Source organism: Triturus cristatus, chromosome 3_2 (assembly GCF_964204655.1).
Source record: "Triturus cristatus chromosome 3_2, aTriCri1.1, whole genome shotgun sequence".
Lineage (NCBI taxonomy): Eukaryota > Metazoa > Chordata > Amphibia > Caudata > Salamandridae > Triturus > Triturus cristatus.
In genome coordinates, this window is record NC_140584.1 from 509,138,727 (window position 1) to 509,161,781 (window position 23,055).

Consider the following 23,055-nt stretch of genomic DNA (forward strand, 5'->3'; position numbering starts at 1 on the left):
GACACAATCATGTGCCAATGGATCTGTTCCGCCCACTGGTAACAGTGTGGCAGGATTTAACGTATTACAACGTCTGATTTCTATGTGTGGCTGAAATAATGTCAATTCGTAACCGGTGAGTCTCGCTATAGTCAAGTATTGTGTTTGTGTGCGGTTCAAGAGAACCTCTACTGCATGTGGTACTTGTACTGTCAATTGGTGTCCTAACACTATGGCATCGCTTTGTCTGATTGCTAAAGCTGTTGCTGCCACCGATTTCAGGCACGCAGGAAGAGCCTGAGCTACTGGATCTAATGTACTAGAGAAATAAGCACATGGTTTGTGTGATCCTGCTTGTTCCTGAGTGAGTACTGACAAGGCAGTACCTTCGCGTTCTGTAACAAAGAGTGTAAACCGTTTACTGTAACATGGTGTTGCTAAAACAGGTGCTTGGCATAAAGCTTTCTTTAAGCTTTCAAAGGCGTGTGTATGTTCTTGAGTCCAAGGGAGGACAGTCGATGTGGCTGCCTCCTGTGTTGTCAACTGGATGAGTGGTTTTGCTAGAAATGCATATTGAGGGATCCACTGCCTACAGTATGAAGTGAGGCCTATAAAAGCCCGCACCTCCTTTTGTGTCTTGTGTGGTGACATGTTAGCGATTAACTGGATGCGGTCGGGTGTAAGCTGCCTTCCCTCCTTGGACAGCGAGTGCCCAAGGTAAATAACTCGCTGGACACAGAATTGCAGCTTAGAAGGGGACACCTTGTGCCCCTTGTCAGCCAAAAATTTTAAAACCGTCAATGACGCTTTTTCACATTCATGTTCACTTCGGGCGGTGATCAGCAGATCATCGACATATTGAAGCAAGGCAGTGTTAACTGGCATGTGGATACTGTCAAGTTCTCGTTTCAGTGCTTGGCTATAGATGCTGGGGCTTTCTGTAAATCCTTGAGGTGCGCGTGTGAATTTAAAACTTCGTCCATTTAAACTGAATCCGAACAGATATTGACTTTCCGGATCGATTGGGACACTAAAGAAAGCATTCTTGAGATCAATTACAGTGAAGAACGTTGCTTCTGAGTCAATAGCTGTGAGTAATGAAGAGATATCTGGGACCACAGGGTATTGTGGTACAATACATTTATTTAATTCGCGCAGATCAATAACTAATCGATATACTGGTGGTGCTTTTGGATCCGTTCTTTCAAGAATCGGAATTATCGGGGAATTACATACATTGGAATCGGTTTCGACAACCACTCCTTGTGCAATGAGCTCGTCAATGATTTGCAGCAAAGCCACAACAGCATCGGGTGGTAACTTGTATTGTCGCATTCGTGGTAGTACTATTCCTGTTTTCAGTGTAACTCGATATGGTGTAATGTTCATGCAACCAACATCAGTGGGGCCTTGTGCCCATAAATGTGTAGGTAAATTCTGCAGTCGGTGATCCATGTCTCTGGACACGTAGTGACCTTTAAAGTCACGTAGAAATAGTCGTACTCCTTCCGGAGAACAACATATAATAGCTCCTAGAGCTTTCAATGTTTTTATACCTAACAAGTTTTCTGGACATGATTTAGTAAGCAATAAATCTGTAGTACGTGTCAATGGACCAATCGTGAGTGGAAGAGGTTGTGTTACGTCATTAATTATGGGTTTTCCTGAGAATCCAAGGGAAATATTCTGTGAGCCTGAGAGGGGTGCCCCTGGAACTTCACTGCGTCGTATAGTCGTTCTGCTTGCCCCTGTATCAAGTAAAAACTTTGTCTTCCCCTAATAGTTCACTATGTACATAAGGTCCCTCTTGGTCTACAGGAACCTCAATAAGGGGTAAGCCAACTTCCCTCTCTAGGCTATTTCATGTATATCGCTGATAATCGGGATAATCTGCTTGTGCATACTGATACATCTGTTGTGTTGTTGCTTGTGTTGCAGCAATAGGCTGTGTTTGTGGTGGTGCTACGATCTGTTGTGGAGCTGCCTGTTGCGGAGTTAGTTGTTGCGGAGCTAACCTAGGTTGTGCATGCTGAGGGATTTGTTGTTGATTCTGATCCTGTCTAGGTGGACGTGGTCTCTCCTGGGTTCTACCTGTAGCAATGTTATGTTTCAGGACTGGACAATCGTGTATATAATGACCTTGTTGTTTACAATAGTTGCATGTCCCTTTCGTAGGACCTGCGGAATCACCCTTTTGATGACCATCGGCTGGAACTGACTGTGCAATAAGCATTTTCATTTTTGTATCTTTCATACGTCTTTGTTCGTGTTCTTGTTCTTCTCTAATTCTATTGTGGTGATATTGTAACATCTGTAACATCTGTGATGGGGTATTACCTTGCCAGGTACTTTCGAATTTCAATACTCTATTCTTGACTTGTAGCAGAGAATTTTCAACTAATTTTGTCACAAACAGATGTGGATATGACTCACTACTGGCTTTTATACCACTATTTATACCAAAACATTTTTCAAATCGGGAATAGAAATCACTAGTGTCTTCATCTGGCTTTTGTTTACAGGCTGATATTGCACCCCAGTCTTCCTTTTTCGTAGTTAATAAACGTGGCAGTACCTGCACTAGTAGTCCTGCTAGTGCTGTAGTCTTTTCCCCAAGTCCTGCTCCTGCAGCTCGGGCCCTTTCTTCGTTTTCTAATGCTGTCCAATCTATATTTTGGTCTCCCACCTCCCATTCCTTTTCTTTGAGTTTCTCATAAACACCGGCGGGTAATAGGACTTTTAATATTTTCATAATGTCGGGGTAGGTATACTCTCCCATGAGTAACATGTCCTTTATTTCACGGTGGAAACCTGCTGGGTCCTTGTCATGGCTGGGTACTACTTTCTTCATTTCGAATAATTCCAGTTTAGTTATAGGCGTGTATACAAACACGCGTGTAAAGTTATTACCGTCACCTCTGATTGGGTGTACTTCGCGTAACGGGTTCTGTCTATCTATGTGATACATTTTTCTTCCCATGATGGGAACTGGAACGTGTTCTGGGCATACGAAAGTTAAATATTGGTTTCGAAATTCTAGAATTTCCCTAATCAAATCAGTACCTGACCCTCTCCATATGTTCGTGAGTAGTTCTGTCAATATGTCAGGTAAGGGTCCTGGATCGGAGTGTTGGCTTTTATATAATATAAGGAGGTGTTGAATCATGTATATACTAGCTAAACGCTGTTCGTATGGGTCAAGATTCAGAAATGTGTGTGCAAGTACATCATCATTGTATTCGCTGGGACTGTCAGCCCATTGTACTGCTGACCTAGCTAATTCTTGTTCGTCCATGGAATCGAGCATATGGTACCCCCTACGATCTCGAAGTAATTTATCAGCGGCTTGGAATAGGTGTTCAGGGGATCTTGTATTTAACATAGGGGTTTGAAAATGTCGATTATATTCTGGACGTATCGGACGTATCGGGTCATTAAAGCCTCTAGTATTATTATGGGGTCTTCCTCTACCTACATAAGCTATCGTTTCTAATTGTTCCGATTCTTGCTCCTCCTCTTCTTCTGATTCTACTCTCTGTTTCTCGTCTTTCTTTATGTATTCGTTCTACTTCCTTGCGGATCTTTCGACACATGGCGATTATACACGCCTGTCTATCATGTTTCTCTTCTGATATGTTCTGACCCCATTTGACAAGTCTTTGCATGGTATCGTGATCTGCCCCGGGCCTGTCTTGATTCCTAATTACACAATTTATGAAAAAACGTAGTAGTTGTCTTTGTACATCCACTTTCTGGTATTCCAGAGCTTCGTTAATACTTTCTGGACCTCGCCCTGTTTGGACAAAGCGATATATTTCGTCTAGGTGTTCACCCATTCCTGGTATCGTCATTAAATATAATGTAGCTCGTCTTATACGTAGTGATGATATGAGCAATTTATCCTGTCTACCTGGTACTGGGTCGTATCTACAATCCACAAGCTGTTCTTTAAACATGTCGGATGTCGCTAGTTGGGGTGTACGTTGGAGTGCTAAATCTCTAAGGGTCTGTTTATTTCGCGGCGGGGTGGCAAACATGTCTGTCGTACCTCCTGTAGCACCGTCTGAGGTGCTAGGCACGAAAGGATTCGTTGGACGTAGGATAGAGATTGTGGATGCGGGAAAAACTGTAGAAACGGACGGACCTGTGGGAACTTGTGTAGGAGTTTGTAGTTGCGGGGATACAGACGGATGCTCCTGGTGTTGAACACCATCGGCAAGCGGTGTGGGTGGTATGGCATTAGCATACTCGGGAGCTACGTCATCTAAATAGGAGGAAAGGAAAACATCCTTTGCTGTTTTGGGATGTGTTTTGGGATGTACTTTTATCGGGAGCAATGGAGAAGTTAAGTCTTTTGGTATTTCCGGGGTAGCCTTGGGTAACCCTTCGGCCAGAAGAGGATACATACCATTCATAAGAGTGTTTCTTTGTCTATCTACTTGTTCTGAGTTTACTCGGGTACCTTCCTCAAGTAATAGATTTTCTCGAGTTTTATTTGAATTCTCTCTACCTTTCTCTTCCTGTCTGAGTGCTTTTTCTGTACGTCTGTATGATTCTTTACGCCATAATTCAATGGCATCTTTCTGTGACTGTCTGGCTTTCTTTTTCCATAATTCTTCTTCTACTCTCATGATGCAATCTGCATCCCAGGTCCCCGCTGCGGGCCATCTCTGACTCTCTGGTAATTCTTTGGTGTAGTCCACCCATAAATCAAGAAATAATACGGCATCTAGGCCATGCTTATGATACATAAAGTACCCTGAAGTGTCCCTAGGTGGAATGGGAACAGCTTCTTCGAGTACCCCTTTTCTAGTTTTGATCTGTCTTAGTTTCGAAAAGAGCGGCATTTTTAGATCTGGTTACTTAATCTTAAACACACTTAATACAAATAAACACAATAATGAACAGTCATTCACACCACAATGTATAGAACGTATTAAAACATTTAACATTTAACAGTTTTAACGAACAATGATAACTAATAGAAAACTAGTTATTGACATAATACTGACACTAGATAATACTTACTTATATGCAAGACATACTATATATACTGCTAAACAGTACAGATACACTGCTGAAACAGTGCAGACCGGATTTGTGTACCCAAAACCGTCTTGACCGGCACAGACTATGTGCACGTTAAATGCCTCCCCGGTAATGGTACTCACCGGGTAGCTCGGAACGGAAGGCCTCGGAACGGAACTGAAACTGGACCGGACTGGACTCGACTGGACTCGGAACTTCGGAACCTGGTGGGCCTCTGTATACCTCGGATCTTGCTCTCTCAGCTAGGCTCTGGTCGGGATACTTAGCACTTCTCACCGCCTCGTCTGGGTGTTGATCGCAGCCTCAGTCGTCCCCGCTTGGCCGGAGGGAGATACAGGAAATCCTGCAGGTACGCGTTTTTGTCCGTTCAGCTGTGGCAGGAGACCGGGCCTGCAACGCACCGCCGGCGCGTGAGATGAGAAAGTGTCCCTGTTCGGGCGCCAATTTATGTGGTAAATATTTCATTACCGGTACTATTTTTTATGCGGTAAAGTCTAGTAAGAATAACTCAGTAAATATAAGAGGCAGAATCCGTGGTATTAGAGGTTTTAAAAGGCTTTATTCCTATACAAAGGAATACAATTCGAATTGTAGGCTTTCTATTCCATCACCACGAAAGTTCAGGAAGGAAGGGCATACATTATTGACAGATAAGCAGTTTTATAGAAAATGCATTACAGTGAAACAGATGCAAGAGGCGTAACAGCTGATAATACAGATAAACTGTGCATACGTAACTAATAGAGGCGGTCATATGGGCGTAATTTAATAAACGTCATTATACATGATGTCACAAGTGGGTGGATCCATAAAAGAATCCTGCAATGTCAGCAGAAATATTTGGCAGAGATGCGCGCGCAGCCGCATGACGTGTGATTGACGTGCAACTAGAGGGTGAAGGGGACTTGACATTTAGCTCTACATGTGGAGACAGAAGTCTGGGGGTCATGTCAACCTAATCCCAAATCATATCTAATATCCTATGTTTAAAGAACTGTGTTATCCAAAAGGAAAGGTCTCTAGGATAGAATCTATTCTATACTGACTGTTAGTGCGTGTACAAGCGTCTAAGTGTCTACATGAGATGCGAGGGGGTAGGAATATTCTATGGTAACGGGGTTATGAATTACTTGCATGTGGACAGCGAGGCCTGGCCCTTTGCACGGTAGCTGGAGGAATGTTTACCTAAACTACTAGACAGGAATGCATCGGATGAGGAGCGGAGTAGATAATCTTGAAGGTGAAATACAGTTTTTGGCAGGCAATATGCTGGATCAGGCACCGTTAGCCGCGCAGGGAGTAGGACAAAGTTCATGGATACAGATGCAGGCTCAGACTGGAGCTTTCAGAGGCAGAAGGCAGGAAAAGGCTTGATGACAGAATTCAGGGCCTACTCGCCTGAATCTGTAAAATGTGGAAACTGAACCACATAAAGTCGGTGGCCTTTCATACTTAGGAATAGAATATCTGACCCATTCATGGCGGATCTGAAAGAGGACATGTTGACGGTGGACGCACATGTATTTGCGTCTTCAAAACTGGAACTGGAGGGAACATACATGTACTTATAGCATGCACATGGAGCCGTTGGGGTCTACGATAGGGGACATAACTGATCACAAAATTCATATTTCCTCAGGATCACGTGTGGCGGACTGTGACATTGAAGGCAGCTTTATACCTCTGTCATCGGCCCACCGAGACCAAATCTTCCCATACTTCTGAGAACAGCCCCTCGCCTGAAATACCACAATCTCTGCAAACATGCACCTGTCCAGTGTCTTTTTCCAGTTAGTTACGTTGGGTGGGGACACGTCCTTCAATGCTGCGCTATGTCACGCTTAGCTAAGGCGAGGCCCAAAAACAAGATGTCTCTTATACAGGTTCCCCCCAATGTCTTCCGTGCTATGTAAGAGCGCCAGTCTGGGGTCCGACGGGCTATCCCACGCCAGAACACGACTTAAGCAAGACAACATGCCCGACCAGAATAGCTGCTGCGCCCCACAGCCCCACACCGTATGAAGGAACAACCCCTCGTCTGCACCACAGCGAAGACAGACCGGGGGCATGATTGCCCCCATTTTCCAGAGCTGAAGATGAATGTAGTATACCCTGTGGAGGTATTTAAATTGGATTAGTCTATATCTGGTAGAGACTGCGGCATACCGAGGGCTAGCCAGCGCCTCGGCCCAGTCGTCGTCTGTGAAGACCGGCAGATCAGTTGCCCATGACACCCGGGTTTTGTGAATAGTGGTCTTGGAGTGGGTATTGAGCGTCTGATAAATTTGCCGGATTTTGTGGGCCCCAAGATCCCCGATCAGGCGGCCCTCCAGCGGGTGGAACTCCGGAAGAGACTCTAGCTGCCGAATCAGGGTGGTCAAGGCGTGACACAGCTGCAGATAGCGATGGAACTGCGATTTATGAAGATCAAAATCAGACTGCAGCCTTTGAAAGGATTTAAGAGTGGTCCCCTGCATAATGTCCCCAAGCGTAGATATACCAATAAGGTCCCGTTTGCGGAATCCCAAGAGTGCAGAAACCGACTGCAGATGAGTACCCTGCCAGATGGGAGTGGCGCCCGTCGGCCTACCCCACCAGCCCTTGGACCGAACCACCCGCCTCCATGTTTGGATAACTATCCGGCAAGCCGGAGGGAGCGCATCCAGGGACGAGCCGCTGTATAGGAGATGGAGCAGAGGAGTATCCGCCATGGCAATCCGCTCCATGGCATAGGCCGGGTCTGTCTGAAAGCTGTACCACCACTCATTAATCACCAGGAGGTGTGAAGCACAGTAGTACGCGCGAACTTCTACAGCCGCGATACCCCCGCAATACATGGACTGTGTACACGTTGAGAGCGCCACACAAACCGCACCCCCTTGCCCGAGGAATCTATTCAAAAGTGCATTGAGGTGGGTAAACCACGACGGGGGGGGGGGGGGGGGGGATTGGGTATGGATTATTTTGGAGCCTGTAGAGTAGGCGCGGAGGGGTCACCATTTTAAAAATTGCAGATCTGCTGTACAACGATAAGGGTAGTTGGGACCAAATCGTCTTTTCATTGTGAATGGCCGGGAGTAGTGGAGCAATGTTGTGCGCCCAGGCAGCGGTAAGACAACGCGAGATAAAGACCCCAAGGAGTTTAAAACCCGTTTCCACGATAATCAGCTCCGAAGCCCAGGTCTGGCTCCTTTGTTCGCCGTGGATAGGAAACCGCGTAGATTTCGACAGGTTGGCAAAGAGACCGGAGGTCTCCCCAAAGATACGGAGAATTTGGAGGACATGATACCCCGAGGTCTGACATGAAGAACAGGGCGTCGTCTGCATAGAGCGCAATTCTGTGAGTGTTCCAGTGACCAATCCAACCCCCTAATGAGGGGGTCTTGGCGCACCCACGCGGTCAGAGGCTGTATCGCAAAGGCGAATAGGAGTGGGGATAAGGGGCACCCCTGACGTGTACCCCTACGGATAGGAAAGGGGGCCAAGCAGCATCCGGCCGCACGAACCAAGGTCGTGATATCCGTATTCAGGAACTTTGCATAAGCTATGAACCGGGGACCCAGGTTGACGGCCACCAGGAGTTCAAAAAGGTAAGTCCAGCTCAGCGAGTCAAATGCCTTGTCTATGATGGCCGGCAGGACCGCCGTGGGGTGACCCAGGCTGGGGGTCTCTGCAATAGCATTGTGAGCTCGCCTGATATTGTGGCTGTTGGAGCACTGTGGCATAAAGCCTGAGTGATCTGGGTGTACCAGGTCTGGAATACAGGTACGGAGGCGGCCGACCAGAACCTTCCCCAGAAGCTTGGGTTCGGAATTTAGTAGTAGGGGACGGTATGATCTTGGGTCATCCGGGGGATGACCTGGTTAAAGGAAAACAACAATTTTGGCGTGTTGCCAACCCAGTGGCAAAACGCACTGTTCCAGGGCTTCGTGCAGTGCCCCAAGTAAGTGGGACCCCCAGGGTCGCCATGTGTGGGTGTGAAAAGTCGTATGGGAACCCCTTTGGACCCGAAGCACGGCCTGGGTGTACCTCAGCTAACGCCGCCCGCAGTTCGTCCAACGTGATAGGGCTATCCAGCACGTCACACACTTCATTGGACAGTCGGCGAGGGGGGATGTCAGAGAGGAATTTGTCTATAAGAGGCTCGGCTGTCGCCACCCGCTCCTCGTACAGAGCAGTGTAAAAGGAAGCAAAGGCCTGGACCACGTCCTCAGGGGAGGCACACATATTGCCGTCCTGGGCCTTCACTAGGGGAACCTGTGTCGGGGTCAACTGGACCTGGCATAACCTGTGGAGCATTTGACTGGCCTTGTTGCCCCTTCGCTAAATTTTGTACTGGGTTGCCAGCCATGCCTCCTTGGCACTGTCTGTATGTAGTTGGTGGAGCTATTGGACATGCGGAAGACTCCGACGGGAACTGGGATCAGATCCCTCCATCAGCCGGGACTGCAGTTGGACCGGACGGGCCTCTAGTTCCCTCACCTGTGTCAAGCACTGCCGCTTTTCCCCGGTGCGAAAACTAATGTACGCCTCCCTGATGGTTGGCTTAAGAGCCTCCCAGATAGTGAAAGGAGACGGTGAGGTGCCCATATTGAAACTGAGATAGTCTGCGATCGCATGATGTAACTTCTCCTGATAATTGGCATCCCGGAGGAGCAATGGGGACATGCGCCACCTATATGGGGCCCGGTGGATCTGCAGGCGCATCTTAAGTTGAACAGTAGAATGGTCTGAGAGGCCTCTGAGCAAAATGGATGTGTGTGCCACTCTATGTATATAGCTATGTGGGAGGAAAATGTAATCGAGACGTGAAAGAGTGGGGTGGACCGCCGATGCATATGTGAACCCCGCTTCGGTAGGGTGGAATGCCTGCCATGAATCCGACCAATCCAGTGTATGTGCAAGCATATTCAATTTGGAGACGGGGGGGAGGTCTATCGAGAGGCATTTATCGCCATCTGTCTTGTGGGGCCTTGGTGTCGTTCCAGTCTCTACCCAGTATCATCAGTTCGCCGGGGAGGCCCCCCCCCCCCCTCTCCCCCAAAGCTGTGTAATTTTATCTATAAACATCTGGTCTAGTAGCGGAGGGACTTAAACACTCCCAAATGTGATCTGTTCGCCGGCAACAGTGCCCGAGACAACTGTGAAACGCCCACCGGGATCCAACCAGTGTTGTGTAATGTGGAGAGGAACTCGACAGTGGATTAAAATCGCTGTGCCTCGCGTGCCCCTCATAAAGCCGGAGTGGTAAACAGTGGCAAACCAAAATCTGGTAAGGCAAGGAGATGGGTCTCCTGCAACAGTAGGATATCTGCTGAATAACAGTTCGCTAATCGAAGCACCGGCCCCGTTTATTCTTGTTCAGCAATCACCGTACATTCCAAGAAAGAATATGAAGTTCTCCCAACTGAGAATTACCTGCGTTGTGGGTCATCCCCAAGCATCAAAGTGTGCGTCGAGCGATGGTGGAACTGTGGCGTAGCATGTGACAGTGTATCTGGTGCGCAGAACAGAAAACCCAACAACCGCAAACCCAACATGTCCTTCCCCCATACTTCCAATAACAAGGAGTGCCTGTCGCAGTGGATTCATGTCTCAGGCCCCAAATGTGATGACCCAAGCTGTCCCCCTCCCCCCCCCTTCCCCCAAAGGAGCCCACCCAACCCCACATTACCCAACATTCCCCAAAATGTCAAGGGCGTGAAGTGTCCGACATTGCCCAGAGCCGGTGCAAATGACCCCAGCACTACAGGATCTGATACAGCCCAGTAAGGAGCGGCAGCCGCAAGACAGCACCACACAGAGAAAGAAAATAAAGCCAAACCCCCTGGCCAGGGCTGCTTCAGTCACCATTTTTAGGTTGACCATGGGCTCACCAGTTAGAGCGGGATCTGGGATGTCTCGATGGTGCGTCTGTCCTGCCGGTCCCTCCTATGAGACCCTTGCGAAGAATTGGAGTCCAGCTGTGGCTGCGTGTGCAGCTTAAGGGTATGTCATCAGTTCAGGCGAAGACCTGCACCGAAGAGTCAAAGAAGTGAGTCTTGGCATTGTAAACCACTTTCATCCTGTCCGGAAACAGCAGCGCATATGATAGATTCAGCTCTCAGATCCTTTGTTTGGCCGCAACAAAGGATTGACGCTGTTGCTGCACCAGCCTGGTGTAATCAGGGAAGACCATGATTGTGTGAGAGTTAAAAATCATTTTATCCTTGTGGCGCCGGGCGAAGCGGAGGATGGTATCGCGATCAGCATAACTTAGGAGCCGGGCGATCACGGGACTCGGCCGCTCCCCTGGAGTTGGCTTCTTAGTCAAGGTGCGGTGGGCCCTTTCTATCACAAAGCAGGGGGACATGGCTTCAGGCGGCAACAGTGTCCTGAGCCAACCAGAGAGGAAATCGTCCATGGATGTGCCTTCGCAACCCTCTGGGAAGCCCACCAGGCGGATGTTGTTGCGCCGCGCCCTACCTTCTGCGTCTTCGATCGTGAAGCCAGCTCCTTTGAGACCATGGTGAGTTTGTCGACCTTGTTCTGGGGGGTGGACACAGTGTCTTCCACCGTGGAGACCCTGGTTTCTGCCTCTGTGATCTGGTCCACAGCTTTCCGAAGGTCCTGACTGGAAGTAGGGCCTTTTCTGATGTGATTTTGTTTGTTTATATTTTGGGACGTTTGGCTACGCTCTTTCCTCCACCTGGATGGCCACATTGATCTTTTCTGTTTTCCTTGAAGTTTTTTCCCCCACTCTTTCATAGCCACGTCATTTCTTTACAGGATATTTCATTTCATCTTTTTTCTGTTACCATTAGCAAGCGACACTTTTCAGTATTGGAGCCATAACATTTCTATGTTTGTTGTTTAGCAGTCCGCACATTTTAGGAGCCATTATATTTTGCTGACATCCCACATCAGCTCATTTGGCTGACTGTTTTCTTGTGGAGATGACTACTATCCTGGAATAAGTTAGGTGGCTGAGGTGATCTTGTATGGCTCGTCGTTGCTAACTCTCACAGTGAGGGTTTCGTTTTGATACCCGTGTATTTTTAGGCAGTATTGTTATATGTACTTTTGCTATCCTTGTTTATTTTGGGTCACGTGCTAGGCAATTTTATAATTTTTAATATTTGCTCTTGTCATTTTCACTGTGTCTGCCTAATTTATAAAGACTCCCAATTTCTACATATGCGAAATCGCCCAGGGCCATCTAAGGTTGATTCTGTCTATGTTCGGTATTTTCAGCAAATATTTATAGGTAAGGAGGTATTCTAGTCTTCCCATAATGTTTTTTTTTTTTTTTTTTAAACATATTTTATTTTATATGTCGATTGCATATACATCACAGCACCCTATGTATCAGACTCGTCAGTGAAATCACATTGCATCATGTCACTAACGCAATCTATTTGTATGCCTGCCATCCAGCAATGCCACAAAATTGTCCCAAATTATAACAAACCCCCCCAGCGCCCCCCACCCTTTCCCCTACGTCGCACCATGTCCATATAATCCCCTCCACAGCCTTAAAGTCCTGCTGCCAAGTCGTATCACAATAAGATGTATCCCCCCGTCTTCCCCCTCAGCCCGGCGCCCCCCCAACCTGACTAGTCTGAAGAATTATCCCCATAAATGATCCTCTTCCTCCACTGGTTGCTCCAGCCACATCCCCCGGTAGTCCGCCCGTCTTTGCCATATCTTATAATGTTTGCGTGGGCATCCCCTGGCCACAAATATAGGCTGTTCCAGACCCATACAGAAATCCAGGCCATTTTTCCATGCGATCACAGATGGAGCCCGAGGTGCTTTCCATGCTCTGGCGATGTCCCGCTTTGCTAGTGTAAGGCCAAGCCGCAAGATATGTCGCTTATAGACATTACCCCCAATGCCCTCCATAACATGCAGCAGCGCAACTCTTGGCGTTCGTGGGATGTCCCACCCCAGTACCTCCGACAGGCAGGTAAATACCCCCCTCCAAAACCGGTCTAGGGAAGGGCAGTGCCAAGTAGTGTGAAGCAATGTTCCTTCCTCCCGGCCGCATCTAAGGCAATCCGGAGCGGCAATCATGCCAGCTCGGAACAGTCTGGCCCAGGTGAAGTAGACCTAACGTCTCCCAATGTCGAGATGCCAATAGCATCCCATCCGCGGAAGCCCCGTAGCGCCACCAGGTCTGGGAAGCGCCCATTATTCCAGAGGGGGGGGGCTCCTCAGTCAAGACATTCCACCAACCCATCCGACGCAATGCTTGCTGCCAGATCAGGAAAACCACACGCGTGGCCGACGGCATGCTATTGCGCATAGGCGCCGAGTACAGGATAGTGTGTAGTGTATTAGGCCCCATAAGCAGCCGCTCCAATGCATACGCCGGGTCCCTTCTATCACCATACCACCACTCGTTGAGGGCCAGGAGATGCGAGGCCTGGTAGTAAGACAGGACATCCGAGGACGCAATTCCCCCGCAATAAGAGGATAGAAAACATGTTCTAAGGGCCACACGCACTTTACCCCCCTCCCACAGAAACTGCCCCAACACCGAATTCACCTGCCGGAACCATCGAGGCGGGATCGGATATTGCAGCTGGTATAGTAGCCTAGGCAGCGCCACCATCTTAAATATTGCTGACCTGCCATACAGCGTCAGTGGCATTCGAGACCAGGTCTTGAGATCCGAGCGGATCCTCTCCCACACCGGCGCTATGTTGCTCTCCCAAGAAAACGCCGGTACCTCCGAAAGGAACACCCCCAAATATTTCAGCCCACCTGCAGCCAGCTGAATATCCCTCGCGCCGGGCCTCGAGCGGTCCCCCAGAATCCACAGTGTAGATTTGCGAGGATTCATATAGAGTCCCGACGTCTCCCCAAAGATCTGCATGATCCGTAGGAGTCGCGGCCCGACACATCTAGCTCCGTAAGGAAAAACAGGACGTCCTCCGCATATAATGCGATTCTGTCCGATACCTCCGGAGACCACTCAAAGCCTCAGACCTGCGCATCCATGCGTACCCACGCCGCCAGTGGTTCCATTGCCAGCGCGAACAGGTATGGGGACAGGGGGCATCCCTGCCGTGTACCCCGCTGTATTGGAAAGATAGTAGATGCCGCCCCCACCACCCGCACCGTCGCTGTTAAATCTGTATAGAGGAGCTGAAGGTAGGATAGGATGCGCGGGCCCAGGTTGAGTCGGCGCAGTAAGGCAAACAGGTATACCCAACTCAGAGTCAAAGGCCCTATCCATGTCTGCTAACAGGAGCGTCGCCTGCTCCCCAGTTTGCCGAACAGCCGCCACCGCCACATGTGCCCGCCTTATATTATGTCTGGTGGCCCTCTTGGGCATGAACCCAGCCTGATCATGGTGTATAAGAGCCGATATGTGTGGCAGCAGGCGATTGGCCAATGCCTTGGCCAGGATCTTTGCCTCCACATTAAGGAGGGCGATACGAAGCCTGTTGATCCGGGGGCTGTCCGGGTTTAAGAAATACCACTACTTCTGCGTGTCTCCAGTTTGGGGGGGGGGTAAGCCCCTTTTCCTGGCCTCCTCCACCACGGCCCGATAATATGGGGCCAATTGCGTGTTATAGCATCTGAAGAATTTGCTCGGGAACCCATTAGGCCTGGGCACCTTCCCAGAATTAAGCTCTCACAAGGCTGTGCGGAGTTATTCCTCCGTTAATGGAAGCTCCAATCGATCCCACACTTCATCAGATACTGCTTTAGGGAGCAGATCAGCTAAGAATTTATCAACGGTGGGCGCTGGCAGGCATTCCCGGGGGGCATAAAAATCTGCATAATAGGCAGCAAAGCTTTGGGCTATAAGTAGCTGGTCGGTGATCAGTGCCCTTTTATCATCCAATAAACCCGGGAGGGCCTGGGCCTGATAGGCGCCCTGGCAGAGCCGGTAGATCATTTTTCCGGACTTGTCCCCCCACTGGTATATTCTTCTACGCGTCGCCAGCCAAGTCTGACGAGCTTTGTCCATCAGAAGGGCAGCGCAAGACTGTTGGGCCTGGAGTAATTGCCTCACCAGCAGCCCTCCCCCTTCTTCCCTGGCCTGCCGTTCGAGTGCCTCAGCGGAGGCCTCCGCCCGTGTCAGCTCCTCCCTGCGCTTGCTGCGAGCCGCCGAACACCACGATACATCCACACCCCGTAGAGTGGGCTTCAAGGCCTCCCACAATGACCCAACACTAGATACCGACCCCTCGTTTGAAATGAAGTAATCAGCAATGACTTCCCTCATATGCGTGCTGTAGGCTACATTCTGCAGGTGCCACGGCAAGAGGCGCCACCGAAAGGGCTGTCGCCCTCTGCCCATAGCCAACTCAAGGGACACTGGAGAATGGTCAGAGAGGCCGCGGGGTAGGATCTCCACCAACACCACTCTACTAGCCCTCGCCCGGGTAAGAAATAGGTAGTCCAGCCTTGAGAAGGAGTTGTGAACCGCTGAGAGTTATGTGTACTCCCGCCTATTGCAGTGAGTCCACCACCAGGCATCAATCCTGTCAAGGCTAGCCACCAGGGAGCTTAATTTCGTGGGTCCACCCGTCCTCGACCCACCCTCCCCCCCACTCCGGTCCCTGGCTAGGTCCATAACATCGTTCCAGTTCCCTCCCACTACAGAGAGCATATCGGCCCAAAGGGCCAGTACCCTCTCCACAAGAGAACACTGCAAGGGGGGGGTCATACACACAACCCAAGATCAAGGGGACCTCCCCAACCGTACCCCAAATAAATAGATAGCGGCCCTGCGGGTCAATCCACTGCTGCGCATGTATATATGGGACCCTACGATGGACCAGTATCGCCACCCCTCTGGATCCCCTCGCAAATCCTGCATGAAAGATCTGTTGGTACCCATATCGCTGTAGGCATGGGGTCTTCGTACCTAAGAGGTGCGTTTCCTGCAGCACGAGGATATCCGCCCGAGCCCTTTTGGCCTGATGCAATATTGCTCCCCGCTTAATTTTGTCAAGGGCCCCTCTGACGCTCCAGCTTATAATTCGGAGTGTGCCTGGGAGTCCCGTGTCCCTCAACGAAGTGCTAGCCATAGGGAGGGGACCTCACCCACCTTACAAGCAGAGGACTGCGACTGGGTATATGAATAGTATCATGAACCCACAATGGAAGTGCGACGTGGAATCTATAACCACTCCCCCCCCCCCCCCCCCCCCCCAACAAACACCCCACCCCATACCTCAATAACTCTGAAGCATCTGTCGCGGTGGGGCTAGTACATAGACCCCAACGGGGGAAGTGGCACTGCCCCATCCAATGGATCCCCAACTCACAGCCCATGATCCTTGGGCAGAATCTCGATCAGTACAAGCCCGGCAGAGAACCATCCCACACCTTAACTCCCCCGACAATTACATTACAAGGACTAGGATACACACATTGAGGGCCAGGGAGACCCCCCCCCCCGCCCCCCCCCTGCACCCTACCCATTCCAAGCGTCCGTGTACCAAAAATCAGTGTCCATGCTCCGGGCCTCTCCCCGCGGAAACCCCACCAGATACAGAGCGCCTCCTGGATCGTGACTGCCTGTCGCACCTCTGTTGCCGTCCCTTCGGATCCTTCCGGGCCACCTCTCCGGAGGAGGAGTCCGACTCCCTACCAGGCGGTGTAGGCACTTGTACCCGCACCGTTTCGTCAGTCCACTTAAATACCTCCTCCGGGGTGTCAAAGAAGTCAGTACGGGATTGGTACACCACCCGCAAGCGAGCCATAAACAAGGCATACGGGAAGCTTAAGGTCTCTCAGCCGGGCCTTCGCTGCCATGAATGATTGGCGCTGTTGCTGAACTAGTCGAGTGTAATTGGGAAATATTGAGATGCGCACATTTTCATAGAGCTGCGGTTCCTTAGGTCGGGCCTGTTTCAACACAACATCACGGTCCAAATAGTTCAAGAATTTTGCTATTACTGGCCGCGAGCGTGCGCCCGGCGGCAGCTTCTGCATCAGTGCCCGGTGGGCCCGCTCCACCACGAAGCAACGCGACACAGCATCCGGCGGGAGCCAACTTTCCAGCCACTGCGTGAGGAAACGTTCCATATTGCCTGCCTCGCAACCTTCCGGAAAACCCACGAATCTCAAGTTGTTCCGCCGGGCCCGTCCTTCTGCATCTTCTACCCGAAGCGCCAATCCCCGCTGAATCTTTTCCATGTTTGCCATTTTGTGCTTCAGCGTGGTAACATCGTCCTCCACTCCAGAAATCCAGGTCTCCGCTTCCGCGATGCGAGACACAGCGTTGCGCAGATCTTGGCGCAGCAGCGTGACATCCGACCCAACTGCTCCGATCTTGGCATCGAGCATGTCCCTGGATTGGTTTATGGCTGCCGTGAGGGCCGCATTGTCAGGGATAGTCTCCAGCAGTCCCCCGGTTGCACCAGCCGCTACCCCCGGGCCAGTGAATTTATCAATAGGGCCAAGGCGAGCGGAGCCACCGCCCTTGTCTCTCGTCATGGCCGCCTCCGGGGACACCCACAGAGTCAAAAGCGGCAGGGCCGATCACGGGAGCGGCGGCACAGGGCCCAATGAGTCCCCTCTAGGGTTCTGATCCCTCTGGACCTCACGCAGGACAGGCTCCGCCGAAATAATCTGATCCTGCCGACTGCTTAGTGGCCGCACTGATCGCCACGAGCGCCGACTGTCTCGGAGCGGGCAGCCCTCAGCACAACGGTCCACCGGGCCAAGAGCCCAGATCCCCAACCGCACCTCACGCGGCCCGACTGTGCCGCCGATCTCTGCCGCTAGGGTGCTCTGCCGATTCTCAGCTGCTGCCTTGCGTGTGTTGGGGGAGTCACCGCTGTGGTCCTGGTCTGCTCCCCCATCAAGGGGCTGCCCCCTGGTCCGCCGTAAATATTGCGCCCCCTCTCTCCTCACCTCCGCAGCCCGGCCGCCGTGTCGTCAGTTGCCGCCCCGCCTAGGCTGCCACGCAAGTCCAGGAGGGGGCCACCGCCCCCGATCCGCAGTAGGTGGCAGCACACGCGTGGACAGCCTCCTCCACGCAGATGGGGTCAGGACTCCACCAGCCACTGCCGCCGAGACCCACGACTCCAGGGGGGCCGATGTCGTCCTCACCGGTGGCCATCACTCTGCATCTCCCTGCGCCGGGCCGATGAAGAGGGGGCTAGGGGGGGGGGGAGAGGGACCCGGATCCTTCCTGCTGCCGTAGCCCCCAGCGCTCCCCCACCGCCAGCCCTCAATGCACCGTGTCAGATTTTTGGGGCAAGAACCCTCTGTTGGGTCCTCCACTACTGCCGCCACCTTCTCCGGACGCTGGGCGGGTCCCACGTATCTCACCCTCAGGCTCCCGTTTATGTGGTCGGCTCTGCTATGCCCCCTCTGTGTCCCGCAGGCTTCCAGTCCTCACCGCCGCCCTCGTTGCCTGCCTGCCTGCCGGCCCAGCACTGACGGTGTTTCCCGGGGCCGGGCTCAACGCGACCCGCTGCTCCCAGGGGCCTCCAGGATACAGCACGCGACTCCCCGGATTCAATAATGCCCCAAGTCCCTGTCCCGCGCGTGGCGCGACTTCGCCGCCGATCATGCGCTCGGGCGCCCCGGAGCTCTGTTGGGTGTCCGCTCGGGGGGGGGGGGTGGGGGGGGGGGGCAGCGTCTCCACACCCCCCTTCCGGATATAGATGATGTCGGGGGAACCAGGATATTAAAGGATCTTTAGATGGGCTGGACGGAGCTCGCCTAACTCACGTCCGCCATTGTGGCTCGCTAGGCCACGCCCCTTATAATGTTGTTTTTTAATTAGTCAGTTGCTTTCATAGATATTTGTTCCTTTGTGGCGTTAAGAGGGAATCGTACTTCCTTGAACATCTAAATTTTCTCAGTATCCTGCTACGAATGTGCTCGAGTCCGGACATCTGTTAGTCTTTGTTACTATTAGTTATAATGTTTAAACTTTTGTGTACACATAGAGTTAAATAGTCGAATTTATGATTGATTTAGCTAATGGGGCAATATTTTATATGATTATATGTACAGTCTTTGGAACACTATACTAGACTTCAGGATGTAATTTATTATCATAAAATATGAACTGATGCTTTGAAAAATATGATCATTCCTTGAATGGGAAGGCTGTTCTACATTTTTAGGTAGTTAAAAAAAGAAATCTGGACTGAGATTTCAATTTTGGTTCTGCTGCAAGTGCAGATTTAGAACCTAATGCTTGTCTGTGAACTGCAGTGTTTGAGATGGCTTGTACTTTTGTATTAAAATTACGTTTGGTGTATTTTGCTGCTGTCCAAAGTGAGTCCAAGGGATAAGAAACAAATTCTCTTTTTTTTTTTTTGTTGTCGTTAGGCACCTTTGGATTACAGAAGTGACAAATCTATTGTTGATGTTGGCTTTGAAGCTGGAAAAAAGAATTTTTTGCAACTGACCGATAAAGATGGAGAGCAGCCTCAGTTAATGACGGTAAGTGAACCTTTCTTCAACTTTCATTCTTGCTGTCTTGCTTGTCCCATTCAGTCATTTGTCAAAGGCCTAAAGCACAACAAAAAGAAATTTCCTAGCTATCCTAAAGTAAAGTTTCAGGAGTTTAAGTGGATGTCCTCCTTCCTCATGGGCAGAACTCAATTACTTGGACTCCTCCCCCCAGACACCTCAGAACCCAAGAAACTCCTTTGCTGAGTTCCTCAAGGATCGTCGATTAGCCCAACACTCTTCAACGTCTACATGTCGCTCCTCACGGACATTGTCAGAGCCCACGTCATCAACATAGTATCCTACGCTAACATCACACAGCTCATCCTCTTCCTTAACGACTCAACCAGCACTGTCAAAGCAAACTTCGCCAACTGCATGAGCAACGTTGCTTCTTGGATGAAAAACTGGCTCCAGCTCAATACAGACCGAACCGAAATCCTAATCTTCAGCAACAACCACTTCCCCTGGAATGCCTGTTTGTGGCCCTCCGAACTCTGCCCGCCACCCACCGCTGTGGACCGTGCCAAGACCTCGGGATCATTCTGAACACCAACCTCTCCATGAGTAGAAAGATCAACACCGTCAAATCAACGCCATCTCCTCATCATGCTTCCACATCTGACCAACCTATCACCTTAGTACTCAAAATCCCCAAACCGACTAGCTATAGTGTCTCATTGGTTCTCCTCCAAAATCAAGAAGCTACAAATGATTAGACAACCCAGAACACACCACTCCCGACTCTCTCAGGAATCCCGGTAGCAAGGTATACCCTTTCGCCTGCTCACTCGTACTTCTCCACAATAAGAATTGGCAGAGTCACTGTATTAGTTTAAAATATTTATTTTAACTATCGTGCTCTACATACAATACAGTATACAAGCCACTACCAGCAGCGAAATGCATAAACTCAGAACAATTAGCATTATTAAAATTCCATCGTACAACAGGGGAAGTCATTATATAAAGACAGTGGAAAAAGGGCTATAAGGCCTAACCACCCTCCCCTTGACTGGAAGAAGTTTATTATGTAAAAGGAGATCTCTGGGCTTTGTCAGCAGACCCCATACCTTAAAGCCTAGATGCAAGGTTTACATCATAGGAACAGCATAGCTCTTCTCCATGAAAAGGGCTCTCTCCAAGTGTGTGTTAAAACAACATGCATCCCCATAATATCAAAGCACGAGTCTCAAGCTGTGCAGCTGTGTTTAGCATGTTATGTCTAGGTGCTAGGGACTGACCAGAATAGAATAATAAGGGGCATTGTTTATCGAACTTGCACAACGTGTTCAGACTAAACTCCAGGAACTCAGCAGAGAACATGAAAGGCAGACAGTTATCATGTGAAAGGCATAAACAGTGTCTTGCAAAAATAAAGTCATGTAGGAACGTGCGCAAAAGCAGTATCATGGTAGCAAAGCTCATGCTAACTTACCAATGTCGACAAGGACCCTAAGGGCCGTATAACAAAACCTTGTGGGCGGAGAGTTGGCTTGGCGATGGCTCCTTTCTCCTGTAACTCTCTACCTCTTGGTCTGTCTGAAATGCTCCTGCTCCAGAGAAGGACAGTGGCTAGGTTAGTGAAGTTGTTTGTGGGAGCCATCAGACTCCTGCATTGTTGGTTAGAGCCTGCCAGTACTGTTCACAGAGGACTAACCTGACCTCTACCTTTGCACTGGAAGAATGGGTAACACTGAACCAGAATAGGTTCTAGGATTTAAACTGCTTCAAGGTGAGCCCCTGGCACCTCTAACTCTTGCCGTACTGCAGGAGGGCAATAATCTATTGCATCTATCCTTATTTTCCCAGTGACCCCTTTGTTGTACTGTCCCTGTTAGGGACCTTGATGGAAAAAGTAGTTGGTCAAGCACTTCTTATCACGACTAGCCCCGGTGGATTTCTTGGGGGCAATGACCTTCTTGATGGATACCTAGGCATTGTCCAGGAAGGAAACGGTGGACACACATTTTCCCAATTCTTTAATGAAAAGATCACGGAAGAGGCCCCTTAGGGCTACTGTTCCTGCCTTCAAAGAGGTTAAATTGCCCAGTGTAGGATCTGCCTTAATAAGATCAAATCTACGCTGCTCTGTGGATATGGGTCAGGTTGCGTTTCCCCGAACAATAGCAAATTGGGCCTCACCTTACAGGAACTCTATGGATGTTAAGCCACCCGACTGCCTATCCTCCTCTACCATATTTAGGATTTTAGTGTGTGTGCCTGCCAAATCCAGTAGATTGACCCGGCAAGGCATCCAGGATTGGTCAATAAACTTTTTAGGATCTTTGACTTACTTCAGTAGGAAGGTAGCCATCTTGGGATCTGTCGCTGATATCTGATAGACATCTAGTCGCAGATTCCTTACATTAGAATTTCCCAGGCGTCGGGGTCTATCAGGAAGACTTTTGCTCGAGCCCTTGCCTTGCGTGCTGATAGGTGGTATCTGTCGGCTCCGCGTGACGTCGTGGGCATCGTTCGCACCAGATGTGACGTCCGCGTAGGAAGTGACGTCCGCGTCACCTATAGAGGAGCCACCTTGGCCCCTGATGTCAGTGACCGCTACCCTCTTTCACTTCCTGACAGGCTTTTTTGACATTTTGTTTACTATTCTGGTGTGTACATCTTTTCCTCAATGTCGAAGAAGACTTCTGGATTCAAACCATGCAGCATCTGCCCTCACGCCATGTTGGTGACGGATCCACACTTTTTTGGTCTCTGGTTCCTGAAGCTTGACCATGTCTCAAGTGGTACTCCGACTGCCGGGCCATGGCTCTGAAGACTTTGAGGGAGTGGTTCCTTTTTTTTTTTTTTACACACTTTATTGGTGACCGCTGTACATCATGTACTTTCAAAATATAGACATTCAAATACAGTCTTTTGGTTTTCTCTCATCATATACCATATACATCCCCATGCATTTGTATCAATCTTGAGGGAGTGGTTCCTAAAGCTGTTTGTGGCTGTGTGTTCAGCTCCACGCTTTTCGCCCCGGATGTCTTAGTCCCGGTTGAGAGGAAGATCTAGGCACCGCTCTGGGAGTCCTAAGTCCTCCTCTTCCCACTCGAAGTTGTTGTGTCAGTCAGGTAAGAGCCATTACAAATGCAAGAATTCAAAGTGTGCTTCAACGACTTACTGTCTGTCGGCCGAACCAGTGCCTAGGTTGGGTCCGCGCATCGCTCCCTTTCCAGGGGCGTCCACCACCCAGCTTAAAGAATACTATGATGCCATGTGCCTCTTAATTTGGCAACCTGACCCTCCCGTCACGCCTTTGGGCCCCATCGGGTTTCGTGCCGGTGGCTCTGGTGCCAGTGCCCCCAATGGATCCGGTGGTGGATCCGGACCAGTGCCGGTCGTGTCCCTGAGACCTACACTTCCACCGGCCCCTGCGTCAAGACTCCCAAATCCGGAGATTCCCCCCCCACCCCCCCTGGCAGCGCCAGCCTTATTCTTATCCCTGATGAGCAGGTTCTGCGCCATCTGCACCCTTGGATCCTAGGTTGGTTCCTCAGCCTTATTTTGAAGGGCTAGGAATAGAGCAAGATTGAGAGGGGTCACTGGACACTTTTGAAGACCAACCTGAGCGCAAAATGGACTGGTTTTGAG

General features: G+C 50.1%; 1 protein-coding gene across 4 annotated transcripts in view; it reads left to right on the top strand.

Moving 5' to 3' along the window:
- The window catches only part of USP47 (ubiquitin specific peptidase 47), a 1,403,064-nt gene that overhangs the window by 266,832 nt on the left and 1,113,177 nt on the right, over window positions 1–23,055 (top strand). For all 4 annotated transcript variants that reach the window (XM_085648190.1, XM_085648191.1, XM_085648188.1 and 1 more), the window contains one exon: window positions 19,327–19,440. In XM_085648190.1, coding sequence (XP_085504316.1) covers window positions 19,327–19,440 — 114 coding nt within the window. The remainder of the gene's footprint in view (window positions 1–19,326; window positions 19,441–23,055) is intronic.